This window comes from Chrysochloris asiatica, unplaced genomic scaffold (assembly GCF_000296735.1).
Source record: "Chrysochloris asiatica unplaced genomic scaffold, ChrAsi1.0 scaffold00186, whole genome shotgun sequence".
Classification (NCBI taxonomy): domain Eukaryota; kingdom Metazoa; phylum Chordata; class Mammalia; order Afrosoricida; family Chrysochloridae; genus Chrysochloris; species Chrysochloris asiatica.
Window position 1 is genome coordinate 2,472,822 of NW_006408704.1, and position 14,255 is coordinate 2,487,076.

General features: G+C 41.0%; 1 protein-coding gene across 3 annotated transcripts in view; it reads right to left on the bottom strand.

Moving 5' to 3' along the window:
- TSEN2 (TSEN2 tRNA splicing endonuclease subunit) overlaps nucleotides 1-13,681 on the bottom strand; it is a 48,158-nt gene extending 34,477 nt beyond the window's left edge. For all 3 annotated transcript variants that reach the window (XM_006872172.1, XM_006872173.1, XM_006872171.1), the window contains exons 1-2: nucleotides 13,493-13,681; nucleotides 11,777-11,858 (exon numbers count right to left, since the gene is read on the bottom strand). In XM_006872172.1, the coding sequence (XP_006872234.1) occupies nucleotides 11,777-11,858; nucleotides 13,493-13,681 (271 nt within the window). The remainder of the gene's footprint in view (nucleotides 1-11,776; nucleotides 11,859-13,492) is intronic.
- Nucleotides 13,682-14,255: the final 574 nt, after the last annotated feature.

The window sequence follows — 14,255 nt, forward strand, 5'->3', positions numbered from 1 at the left end:
CAGCAGATATGAAGTGAGGGGAGATGCACAAGAACACCCAAACTTGCAGACAGTACCCATTTGACATAGCCTTGATGGCTTGATAATCATAACTCGACTAGAGGAAGATAAAGAAAAAAAAAAAAAAGAACAAAACAATTTTTGGTAAAGAAAACAAGGGTAAATTGCTACAATTTGATAAACTTGACCTATACTCATGGAGGTAGTAACTCTAAATACCAATAGAGAGGAAAGGAGTCTTCACATCAAGTTATCAATGCTATCCCCTCGTACAAAGGGTAGATAGGGATGGGCAACTTAGTCATTGGCTACATAAAATGAGGGGGTGATAAAGGCACGAAGTGACTGGCTTACAAGGTTTCAAGAGGGAGTTTAATTTAAGAGTGTGTGTGGGGGGCGGGGAGAGAACAAACAAGATGGCGAATCGGGTAGAAGTGCATTGAGGAGCTCTGTCAGCAACAACACAGAATACCAGATCAAGCAAGCCCAGGGGATGGTCCCAGAACTCTAAACCACTTATAAAGGAGTATTTAGAAAGTTAGAAGGCTTACAGTCAGTGGAGTTTGTAGCATTGCAAGTCAAGGATTGAACCCTTTCTTCTGCTCTTTCAGCTTAAGAAATGTTGAGTGTGTTTCTTTTTGTATTCTGACTCCAGGTCTTTGCACATTTCATTACACTTTGTCTTCTCAAGCTGCCCTTAAAATTTTTTGTTCGGTTATTTTATTTCTTTCATTCATGTTAGTCATTTCTATGTTCAAGAGCATGTTTCAGAGTCTCTTCTGACATCCACTTTGGTCTTTTTTTCCTTTTTTGTGATCTTTTGCTTTCCTCATGCATGATGCTTTTATGTCATCCCACAACTCGTCTGGTCTTCAGTCATTAGTGTTCAATGCATCAAATCTGTTCTTGAGATGGTCTCCAAGTTCTGGTGAGATATATTCAGGTGGTCCTTGCAAACTTAAAAAAATTTTTCCTGAATTTGTATCTGAACAGATGTCTTGTGTGGTCAGGTCCTGGCCTTGTTTTGGCTTATCATACTGAGCTTCTTTATCACCGCTCCCACAGATATAGTCACTTTGATTCTTGTGTATTCCATCTGGTGAGGGTCAATGTATTTGCAATGAGTAAGTCGCTGGCCTTGCAAAATTCTATCATGTGATCTTTCCAGCATTGTTTCTATCACCAAGACCGTATTTTCCAACTACTGACCTTTCATCTTTGTTTCCAACTTTGCATTCCAATCACCAGTAATTATGAATACATCTTGATTACATGCTTGATCAATTTCAGACTGAAGAAGTTGATAGAATTCATTGGCTTTAGTAGCTGGTCCATAACATTGACTGGTCTTCCTGGTAGGCTTACAGATACTGTGCTATCACAGAGAGTACTTCACTTCAAAATAGATCTTGAAATTTTCTTTTTGACAAATGAATGTGATGCAATTCTTGAATTTGTCATTCCCGGCATAGTAAACCATGTAACTGTCCAAAACAAAAACAGGCCAATCAATACCTGTCCATTTCAGCTTACAAACACATACAGTATTGATCTTTATGTGTTTCGTTTCATTTTTGACTTTCAAGTTTTCTGGTATCATACTTGGTACATTACATGTTCTGATTACTAGTGGATGTTCGCAGATCTTTCTTCTCATTTTGAGTTGTGCCCCATTAGCAAATGAAGGTCCCGAAAGCTTTGCTTCATCCGTGTCATGAAGGTCAAGTGTACTCTGAGGAGGCAACTCTTTCCCAGTCATACCTGAGGGGTTCATTGCCCAGCGCTGTAACAGTGTTGCAGTGTTCTTCATAAGGTTGCTGTGGCTAATTCCTCCAAAGTGGTCCACATATTCCTTCTTCCGAGTTTGTCTTTGTTTGGATACTCCATAGAAACCTGTCTACTATGGGTGACCCTTGTTGTTGTTGTCAAGTGCCGTCGAGTTGATTCCATTCCATAGCGACCCTGTATAGGATTTCCAAGGAGCAGCTAGCTGGTGAGCTTGAACTGCTGACCTTGCAGTTCAAACAGCTTTGCAGTCTGGCGTATTAATCCACAGCGCCACACCAGGACTCCATGGGTGACCCTGCTGGTATTTAAAATTCTGGTGGCATAACTTCCAGCATCACAGCAACACACAAGCCACCACAGTATGACAAACTGACAGACTAGCGGTAGGGAGAAGGATTAGAGATGGAAACACCACCAAAAATGTACAGACCAAGATGGAGGATATGCTGAGAAACAATGGCTTCAAATTTTGATATTTTTGTTAAAGTCATATAATTTTATAGTAATGCTTTTGGACTTACCCTCACATTATAAAGAGAAGGGACAGTTGAGCTAGGATTTGGAGAATGAATTAGAGTTCACCAGGTGGCCAAGGGAGAAATGGGGGGAGGGGAGGACACCCACAAAGACATAGAGACAGCTAATGAATGGCACAGGCAGAAAATGGTGAGTAGCCCCAGGTGGCGAGAGAGCAAAGAGGTGAAGAAAGTGACCAGTGAAGAGGTTGCAAGTGCGGACTAAAGCTAGATTTGGAAGAACCTCCCACAACGGATACTTAAGGGTTATTTCTTTAAGGCATTCTGCAACCATAATACCTGTTTCCTTGGCACCAATTCATTAAAATGAGTTATTACACAGATGAGGACAAGATTCTCAATAGTTACTAGCAGTGTATTATTGGAAAGCTTTCTACGTGTCACAAAATGTTAATAATTGTCGAAGATGGAACATGGGAATGGGCAAGATCATTACACTAACTACTTGACTCCCCTCGTGCCCTCTTCTTTTTATCATGGAAAACATCAAACACGCACAGGAGTGGAGAGCAGAGCATCCAGCCAGCATTCACAATGAATTCTTGGGCAATTTGCCTCACTTATGTTTCCACCCGCTCCCTCAGCCCCTGGATTATTTTGAAATTGATCCCTGACACCACAGCATTTTACCTCTATATGTTTTAGTATGTAGCTCTATAAGGATTCCTTTTTTCTAAAAAACATTAACCACAGTATCATCATTACATTTTAAACACTGAGTAATAATTCCTTTGTTGTTGTTGTTAAGTACCATCAAGTTGGTTCCGACCCACAGCGATCCTGTACAGGGTCTCCGAGGGGCCGCTGGTGAGCTTGAACTGCCGACCTTGTGGTTCAAACCAACTTTGCATGCAGTCCAGCGCATTAACCCACAGTGTCACACCTTTGGATGCGTTATTTGGAATCCAAACATTATCTTTTTTTTCCCCCATTTATATGTATGCTATTTATTGGTCCAGTGGTGAGGATTTTGCTCTGTAATAATTTTTTTAAAGTTTTTATTGTGAATTCAAGGAAAATTTACAGTTTTATATTCAACGAATCATATACTTTGTTTCATTACAATGATTATAATACCCTCTATATACTTACTATCAATTAACAGTCTTTCTCTCTATTCATTTCAGCTTTCTCTCTCTCTTTCTTTTTTTAAGCACTCAGGCATATATAATAATTTAAACCACCATAGGGCATATTCTGCAAGCCTGCTTCCTGGCTTCTGGCTCTCAGTTCCTCTCTTTCCATGAATCAGAGTCCTCAGCTGCTCCCTCTCTCCATGTCCTCTTCTCTGCCTCCATCTCTGGTGTCGCTGCTTCTCTGGATAAGGTCCTGCGTTCCACTTGTGCTCTTCTCCCTTGATGGTCCTACGGTCCTCTGTTTCTGGACTGTAAGATTAACTACTCCCCAGTTTTTGTCACAAAACTTCTATCTTTACAATGGTGACAGTCGTAAACATTATCTTTTAATTTTCTTTTTTTTTTTTTTCAAAAGCTTGTTTGACTCAAGATCCAACTGAGGTCCCCCATACATTATTATTGTTTAATAATGTCCTCTAATTAATTGTTTTTCCCCTGTAATTTATTTGATGAAGAAGTGGATAATCGGTTCCCAGTCTGACACCTCATAGATTACATGCCACTGTGCTGTTAACACAGAACCACTCAAAATTTAAGGAGCTCTGGTGGAGCAAAGGTTAAGTGCTCGGCTGCTAAGTGAAAAGCTGGCAGTTTGGTTGGAGCCCACTGGCCGCTCCACAGGCAAAAGATGTGGCAGTCTGCTTCCATAAAGACTCACAGCCTTGGAGACCCTACTGGGCAGCTTTACTCTGTCTAATAGGGTGACTATGAGTCAGAACTGACTCACTAACACACAACAACTCGAAGTGGAGAAAGCATTAGTGGCTCAGTGGAAGAATTCTCACCTCTAATGTGGGAGACTTGGGTAAATTCCTGGCCAATGCCTCTCACCTGCAAACAACACCCATTTGTCAGCAGAGGCCTGGGTATTGTGAACAGGCTTCAGTGGAGCTTTCAGATTAAGAGAGGCTAGGTGATCAACTTTCAAACAATAGTCAAAGAACATCCTATGGATCACGAAGGTCCAATCCACAATCAACCAGGGATGGCGCAAGATGGGAAGTGTCTTGTTCCATTGTGCATGGTGTTGCTGAGTTGTGGGTTGACTTGACAGCATTTTAACAATAACAACAGCTCAAAATGGGGTCACAGAGTAGATGCTGGTCCTCAAACTGCTAGTGGATAATCCTAAAAGAGATGAGGAGCTTACACCAAACTCAATTTTGTTCAGCCAACATTCACAGGCAAATTTCCATGGTGAAGGCAGCTGTCTGCTTTCCATTCTGCCTCCCAGCTCTGGCCGTGCTGCATCCCTGTACTTAGAGCAGCACTGCTTTAGCAGGTCCCTCTGATGCCTATATTCCCTGTGAACTGAGAGACTCCATCAGACTCCGGCTCCATTTGTTAGGAAAAAAATATCATAGGTGCAGCTTCCACTAGAAGACAAAGTCTTCTTGTCTCTTCTTACCATATTAAGCTCCTGTGCCCATCAATGCCTAGGTGGATTGATTCACCGGATATTGCAGAATGATGTTCTAACCCTATGAGTCCTTTTGTTGATTATCAGGTATCCTTCTATAAACAGAAATTTCTTCTCATTATTTTGTTACCTTGAGGAAAAGATCATATAGGAAGACAGAATAACTGCTGAATTCGTTTTCTTTTTATTTCCCAGTTTTCAAATTGATGAGTCAGTTCCTCCACATGCTCCAAAGGTGAACAACACATTTCTTTTGGCAGAGACAGAAGAAGGGGAGAGGGATATCATTATGAACAAAAAGATTGGAGACTTTTTTTTTTTTGGGTATCATTATGAATAAATGAGTTTTGAAATAAATTAGTGATGATTCCTGCTGACATGAAAATGTTTCCATCTTTTCAGAGAAGGAGCCTCTTCAATTTAATTCCTGAGTCCTTTTGAAATAAGCAAAGTAGCTTCCTTGCTTTCTGGTACAAGAAGTTCCATATCAAAAATCCTGGTACTCAACCACACTAAAGCAAAAACATAAAACCAAAATGCAAATGTGTTGCCATTGAGTTGATTCTAACTCAGGGCAACCTGTACATTACAGAGTAGAACTGCTGCACAGAGTTTTCTTGGCTCTGATTGCCCGGACTTTCTTTCTTTCTTCTTTAACTTTTTATTTTGAACTGAGTGAAGGTTTACAGACAAGATCATCAGCTTTGCATTCAAAGTATCTTACTCTTTGTCTCATCGGCATGATTACAGTCCCTGCATGCAACAGCAGTTATCCTGCTTCCTCCTGTGGTTCCTCCTTCTATCCCTTCTCAACTTTATCCTTAGGCATATCTTGCTTGCCCTTTTGATTCTGAAGGATTGACCATTCCATGGTGGGCATTCCTTGTTAGTCTTGTCCACCCCCCTATAAATCTATCTACTGCTTGGGTCATAAGGGTTGCCTGGACTTTCTTTTGCAGCACTTCTGGATAGGGTTTGAGTCCATTGCAATTCACTTGAACAACCCATAAGCCTTCAATTACACCAAGATTTACTTTATCCCATACACACAACAGTTTCAGAATAACACAACCAACAAAATGATTGCAGGAAACAATTTAGGGATTTTTTTAATAGCTGTTTTTCTTCCTACAATGTGTATGGGAGGTTAACAGCATGGGGCAGCTCATCTGCCCCCATTTTGGATTCTGGGTCAGTGGCTTATTATCAAACATGATAAGCGGAGCTCGAACAGTGCTGGCCCACTCAGGCTTGTACTTGGTCCTCAATCATCTTCATGAGAACATGCCTGGGCTAACCTGCTGGAGGATGAGATACAAGGAGCCACCAGGGCCCTTATCCTGACCAAGGCCAGCCTAGTCCAGCACCCAAATAACATGTGAGCCCAGCTGAGAGCCACCAGATGAGCCATAATTGACTAGACAGAAGGGCCACATGCAGCCAAGATCAGCAGATCCACTCAGCTAACCTGGAGACTCATGAGCAGTAAGGTTTGAGCAACAAGCAGTGAGCTTTCAAGTGGTTTGTTAAGCAGTATTGTGGCAAGAGACAACGGCCACAAAGTCTCTCTCATTTGGGATTAAATAGTCAAATGATCATGCTTCCAATTCATTCAAAACATTTTCTCTCAGTGTGGTTATACCACCAACTTGATACAAAGGTTCAGTTGTTTCTTTCTTTTAAAGAATTACTTTCCACAGTCAAATACCATTTTATATATTTACAAGGTTACAAAGCCAAATCTATAAAGTCTTGCCTCTCTCTCCTTCCTTTTCCTTCTCTTTCTGTACAGACATTAAAAAAATGGGTTCATCCTGCCATAAAAAATATGATATATAATATTATAATGGCATAGACGTATTTGCATTCCCTCCTTTTCAGATAAACCAGCGTATGCTATGCACACTTTTCTCAGCCTCGTTCTTCACTCAACAACCTACTGTTGATCCTCATCCCTCCGCACAACTCCACAGCACTTTATCATGTGGATGAAATAGAGTTTATTAAACCAATCTCCTCCCAAGGGACACTTGGGTTGGTTCCATCTTGGATATTACAAACAGTATTGCAAGTAGTGACCTTCTGCACATTATTTTTCATAATATGTTTGCCAGTATTAAGATCAATTCCTACAAGTAGGGTTGCTGGGTTAAAGGTAAATGCATACACAATTTGCTCGATGTTGGGTTGCTCCAATGTCTAGATCTGTCTGTTTCTCAGGGCCTCACCAATGAATGGTCACATTTGGGGATTTTACCAACCTGACTGCTGAAAATGGTATCTCAGTGTGGTTTTATTTACTCAGTGGTTTCTACATGTGCACTTCACTGACACTCATCATAGTCTGTGAGCTGTGCAGCCATTCACACCCTCCTAACAGGAACTTACTGCCCCCTAAGAGTCCCATCCAATATTTGAGTTACTGTTGTCACTTTGATCTCATCTAGATTATTCTGAAAAAAAAGTATTGCTCAAGACAGACTTTTTTTTTTTAACTAGTTAAGCTAAACTATTGTCTGAAGTCCTGGTGTGGTGCTGTGGGCTAATGCGTCAGGCTGCAAAGTCGTTTGAACCGCAAGGTTGTTGGTCCAGCCTCACCAGCTGCTCCTTGGAAACTCTATACAGGGTTGTTATGGTCAGAATCGACTCGACAGCATTTAACAACAACAACAAACTGTCTGGATTTAAGAACTTGGGATATTTTTGGTTTAAGGTTTAAAGATCATCTCTGGGCAATACTTTCAGGGGTTCATCTAATCTTCAAGACTCAAGGATGTCTGGAGTCCTTGAGAATTTGGAATTCCATTCTGCAATTCCCCTCTTGATCAGGGTTCGTCTATAAAATCTTTGATCAAAACATTAAGTAATGGTAGGCAGGCATTACCCCGTTCTTCTGGTTGCACGGCAAAGAAGACAATTAGTTTCCTATTCCTGACTTTCTTCTTCCTCTATTGCTCCAGGCAAATAGAGACCAGGCACCAGGCATCAAACTAGGAGACAGAACAGCACTGAAGATGTTACTGGCCATTTAACTGGGATGCCCCATGAAACCATGACCCTAAACTTCCAAATCAAGGAACCAAAATCCTATAAGGAGTGACTGACTTATTTCACTCAACATAACGTCTTCCAGCTTCTTCTACACGTACCATGACTTCATTTTTCCTACTGACTTTAACGCTATTATATGTACATTTTGCTTATCCATTCATCTATTTCTGGATATTTAGGTTGCTCCCACTTTTTGACTCTTGTGAACAGTGCTGCAATTGGCACACATGTTCCTGTTTGAGTCTCTGTTTCCAAGTCTTTTGGCTATATATCTTAGACTGAGATTGCTGGATCATGTGGTTGATGAGTCATATGATCTTTCTATTTTTGTTTTTTTTCAGGAACTGCCACACTGTACCATCTTGCTTTCCACGAGCAGTGGATAAGGGTTCTAATTTCCCCACATGCTCACTAAGATTTGTTCATTTCTGCTTTTAATTGAAATCTTAGCCATTCTGTTGTTGTTGTTGTTGTTGTTGTTAAGTGCCGACTTGTTAAGTGCCATCGAGTCGGTTCCGACCCATAGCGACCCTGCACAGGGTTTCTGAGGCTGTAAATCTTTATGGGAGCAGAAAGCCTCATCTTTCTCCCGCGGAGCGGCTGGTAGTTTCGAACTGCAGACCTTGCAGTTCGCAGCCCGATTCGTAACCACTACGCTACTAGTGGGTGTCAAATGGTGTCTCATTGTGGTTTTGATTTGCACTGATCTGATGGCTAATGACACTGAGCATTTTTCCATGTGTCTGGTGGCCAGGTGAATGTCCTCTTTGTAAAATCTCCATTCAAGTCCTTTGTGCATGTTATGATTAGGTTGTTTGTCTTTTTGTTGTCAGAGTTCTCTCTTTATATGTATATTTGGTTACTATATATTGTTGGATTTCTGAAGATATTCTTTAAGTCAGTAGCTTGTCTTCACTATTTTGGTAAAGTCTTTTGATGAACAAAAGTTTAAAAACATTTTCTTTATTGGTGGTGGGGGGGGGGTCCTTTTCTACTACTCTTCCCCCACCTGACCCCCCGCCACCATTCAACAGTGTTTGCTTCTATTCTCTCTGGTTGTTTTTTTTTGATGTACAAAAACATACAGGAATGTATAATCATTTCAACAACCAAAGGGCACATTCTGCAAGCCTGCCTCCTGGCTGCCAGCACACAGCCATTCTCTTTCCATGAGTCTAGAGGCCTCAGCTGCTCTCTCTCTCCATGTCCTCATCTCAGTCTCCATCTCTGGTGTCACTGCTTCTCTGGATAGGGTACCACATTCTGCTCGTGCTCTTCTCCCTTGATAGTCCTAGGGTTCTTGGACTATAAGATTAACTACTCTCCCGTTTCTGTTACAAAACTTCTATCTTTACAGTTGTGACAGTCGCAATTAGTCATGATAATAATTATTCACTATTAAATTATAAGAATCTTATCCCCATCTCTTTCATCAGACCTGTCTAGACAAGATGAAAACTATTCAGTGGGGATTCTACCTTCTCCTACACACTCTGAAACTAAACTCTTTCTTGAAAACTTGTATGCCAGTCACTGTGTACCTTTGTAGTCCCCCATTTTAGGTAGCCAATGTCTGAGTTGCCTGTCCTTATCAACCCTGTATACAGAGGGGCTAGGATTGATACTTGATGTGAAGACTCCTTCCCTCTCAGTTGGTATTTTGAGTTACTACATCCGTAAGTATAGGTCAAGTTCATAAAATTATTAGCAATTTACATGTTTCCTTTATCAAAAACTCTTAAAAATTTTCCTCTAATCGAGTTATGATCATCAAGCCATCAAAGGTAGGTCGTATGGCTACTGTCTACAAGTTTGAGTGTTCTTGTGCATTTCTCCTCACTTCGTATCAGCTGGATGCTTCGCTTTCATTTCAGCTCTAGCTCTCCATGTCTTGTCCTTGTCCACAGGCTCAGGAGTCCCCAGGTCTCACCACACTTTGGACCAACCAGCCCTTCCTCTTCTCTCTCTCATCTCCAGGTCAACGGGAGTCTATGGAGTGTGGTCGAACTCAGCCCATTTCTTCATTGCTGCCTTTTCTCCTCTTCCACTCACTAGAAGATCAATGTGGTTGTCAGCAAGCTTACATGCCTGCTCCCTTTGAGTTTCAGTCTTGGACGGGGATTTGTCCTGAAGGGAGTTGATTGCTTGCCTTGATGCCTCCCCAGCGAACAACTTGCTTGTTCTTGTAGTAGCCAATCAGACTGCCATTTTTGATTTTTGGATTTTTTCCTGCTGGTCTTTCTTTCAAGAAGTATCTTCTGTTCACCTAGCTGTTTTAGACTGGCCTGCTTGTCCTTTCAAGTGGGAATGTCCCACCTCAGAGGGTTCTGGATGGGGCTCAGGGTTGTTTTACTTATTTTTAATGTATTCTTTTTTTTTTAAAGCAAGGATAAGGAAGTTCCCATTACATGTGTGAATGAAAAAAATTACATAATTTCATCCATTTAAGAACAAGTTAAAAACTTTTCTATGTTTACAAAAACGTGTAAGTTCCCACTGGATTGTGTGAATGAGAAAATAAACATACATTGTTTCCTTCCAAGCAGGTGAAAAATCAAAACAAAAAACAATTTCATATGATTTCAAAGTATGCTTTGTATGACAAGATCAGGAAAGTTTCCAATACAACGTGGGAAATTACAAAAATATACATATAATTTCTCTTATGTGGTTCCATTTACTTATTTTGTCTTTTGCTGCTCTTGTTATTAGATTAGATAACTCATTGTCAAAAGCCAGGCTGGACCTAAATTTACCTCTGCTTTGTATTCTAATAATTTTATGGTTTAAGTTTGCACAATTAGGGTCCTAATCCATTCTGAATTTGCTTTTATGTATGGTATGAGGCATGTATCCTGTTTTCTCAGTGTGGCTTTAATTTGTATTTTATCTTACAGTAAAATGATTTTTCAAATCCTTTCTAATTATGTGACAACCTGCTGGTATTGGTTCTTAAAGAAAAATAACACTAAAGATAAAAGATATGTAAATATATAAAAAGGCTCAACAAGGGAAAACTATATATATTACCATGATTTAATAACTCTATTAAGGTCATGGTTCTTGCAAAATTTTACTTCTGGAAAATAAAATATAAAACTCATTTTACATAGTGCCACAGATGAGTAGGCACTGAATCACCAGCACCAACCTTCACATAAACTCACTAGCTGCTCCTTGGAAACTATGTTGTTGTTGTTGTTATGTGCCTTTTGAGTCGGTTCCGACCCATAGCGACCCTGTGCAGGGTTTCCGAGGGTGTAAATCTTTACGGGAGTAGAAAGCCTCATCTTTCTCCCGTGGAGCGGCTGGTAGTTTCGAACTGCTGACCTTAAGGTTCGCAGCCCGATTCGTAACCACTACGCTACCAGAGCTCCTTATAGGGTCACAATGAGTCCACAGCACTTAACACCAACAACAACCCCTTACATGGAGTTCTGGTGTGGTGCTGTAGGATAAACACTCGATTGCAATGTTGGTTTGAGCAACAAGGTCGGCAGTTCGAACCCACCAGACAGACACTCCTCAGAAACCCTATACAGGGTCACTATGAGTCTAAACCAAATCGATGGTACATAACAACAACACTTTGCATGGTACTCTGCTAGGCACATAGTAGGACATGAATAACACTTCTGATCATTCCAGACATGATAAAACACATTTCCACTAATGAGCAACCCTGCACCTTCATTAGAATTATTCCAGTTGTGATTTGGGGCAGTAAAGTTGTCAGCAAGTGTGGTACTTCCTCCTCTAAAATTCTACTATGTAACCTGAGCTGGAAGATCAAAACTGAAAGGAGAGAGCATTTACCACAAGAACAGAATGATGCACAAATTTACCTTTCCATTTAGCAACCAGCTTAGGATCTGAAATTGTGAAGTTTGGACGGCTTCTTGACAGGATACCTTTTCCAAAATAACCCTTCCAAGGAAGCAGGGGAGAAAAAAAACCAGTTAGTTCATGTTTAACTACCAATGTCTTAGCTAAGTAACTACTGAACTGCAGATTCACCTCATTTTTTCATAGCTTACTATAAAGGTCTTAGCATTTTATCTGTCTGATGGTTTGAAGAGTACTACTAAAGTTTTAAGTACTCCTCATTAACCTCACAACAATGATTTCAGTTTCTGCCTGGTTAGCTGAAGGCAACAGGGCTGGGGGAGGCAGAAATTCCTTCCACGTGCTTAGGAGCACAGCACACCTGAGCCCTGTCTACTTAGGCACTTGAATTCTCTTTTTTCAACTATCCTGTGGTTAAACACATAAGATTTGCCATGTTAGTCACTTTTAAGGGGATAGTTCAGTGCCATTAATTACATTCCATTGTGTTCAACTATCATCTAAAATCTTTTTTAAATCCTAGAATTGAAGTACTTTCTTCCCTGATTCCCAAACCAACATATATATTTTACATCAACTGTCTGGTGGTGGTGGTGTGCTGTGGAGTCGGTTCCGACTCATAGCAACCCTGTGTAGGGTTTCTGAGGCTGTTAATATTTACGGGAGCAGAAAGCCTCATCCTTCTCCCAAAGAACGGCTGGTAGTTTCCAACTGCTGACTTTGTGGTTAGCAGGCCAACTCGTAACTACTACACTACCAAAGCTCCTTATCAACTGTCTAGAAGAGACTACTTTATACAGACAGAGAGAAGCCCAGTGGAAGATCATATGGGAGGGGAGTGAGAGAGGGATTAAGAGTTCACAGGCACAGGGCACTGTCGATGGGGATGGAAACATTCGAAAACTGGACTGGCAGGAATAGTTACCCAGCTTTGGAATCCACAGTTCCACAGTCCTGATGTGAACACTTAAGACTAGGTGGATTTTATGGTATGTAAATTACTCCACTATAAAGTCATTTTAAAAAATGTCCCCAGCAATAAATGGGCTATGGGGAAAGCAGAGAGAAAGGAAGAGAGAAGGAGGGAAGCAGGACAGCAGTCTCCACCCAAACCTAGTACTGCTGCTGGGAAACTGTAAAGACCAGAGTCAAAGTACATTCTCAAGCCTCAGCTGATCTGTCTGCATGCCAGAGCAACAGCTCCCAAATGCCAGCAGCCCTGCACGGGCCACCAGGCCACTCTCTACCAAGTCTCTGTCTCGTGCTCACAGAGGTGGCTCTCCCAGGCCACAGAGGTGAAGCTCTCAAGCACGAGCTTCAAAATCACTTCATGGAAAGGAGAAGGAGCCAGGAGGGAAATGTTCAACTGTTCAGAGTTTATATTTAGATCAACTGTTAAGAGTTTTTTTTTTTTTTAACAAACATGCACTGTTTTTATAATTGAAAGAGGAGAAAGGTCAGGTCACTGGCTCGAGTGTGCTGTTGAAACAGGTTCCCAGGACTATGTCCATCTGTCATTTCATTCCCCTTGGAACATGTGGCTTTGGGTACCTGATTCACACTGTACTGTCTCTCCACTGTACAAAACCCAAGAGAAGAGGATGTATTGTTTACACTTAGCTTTGGGGCCGGCGAGATGGGAAGGAGAAGGAAAATAATGGACAGCTTGCTCAGGGTTGTCAGGAACCAGCCCCACCAAGGCCACCGGTACTTACTTTTCCATAAAGCTGCTTAATCTCCTCTGTGTTCCTCACAATTACATTGTTGTTCATCATTTCGGCACGGTACAGCTTGAATTCTTTCTTAGGAACGTGGTCCTGACCAAAAGGGATCGGCAATGGAGACTCATAACACTCATATACTTTTCTCTTCCTCTTTGGGGCATGGAAAACTGCTTCGGCCATTTTTTCCAAGGTTACTGCTCTTTGAAGACCAGACAACAAGGAGAAGGAAATATTCAGAGGAAATGAGCAGAAATGTGGGCTCACTGATCAACTACGTAGTCTGCGGGGGAGAAAAAAACAAAACAATACTTATGAATCAGAGGAATAAGAACATTTTTTATGAGCACTGCAAATCACATTCACTCTAAATCTCTTAAATTCCCACTAAAAACCCCAAGAAGTTGGTGTTCTCTCAACAAAGTAAAGGCCTGGACCAGACTTTTCACTCGGGAACTTTATTTATCATGGATTAAAAAAAATGAGTCCAGTCAAATATTTCCAAAAAAACCAACAAGAAACCCCCCCCCCCAGAAGATGAGGGAACACTTTCTAACTCATTCTACAAGGTAAGTAAGTATCACACTGATATCAAACTCAGACAGGCACACCAGAGACCGATATCCCTTATGAGTCCTATACAAAACAGCAAAAGGATTATTATATTCCATGATCAAATAGGATTTATCCCAAGAATGCAGGTTCAACATTTAAAAATCAGTCAATGTAATACACCACATTAGTAGAAAGAAAAAAG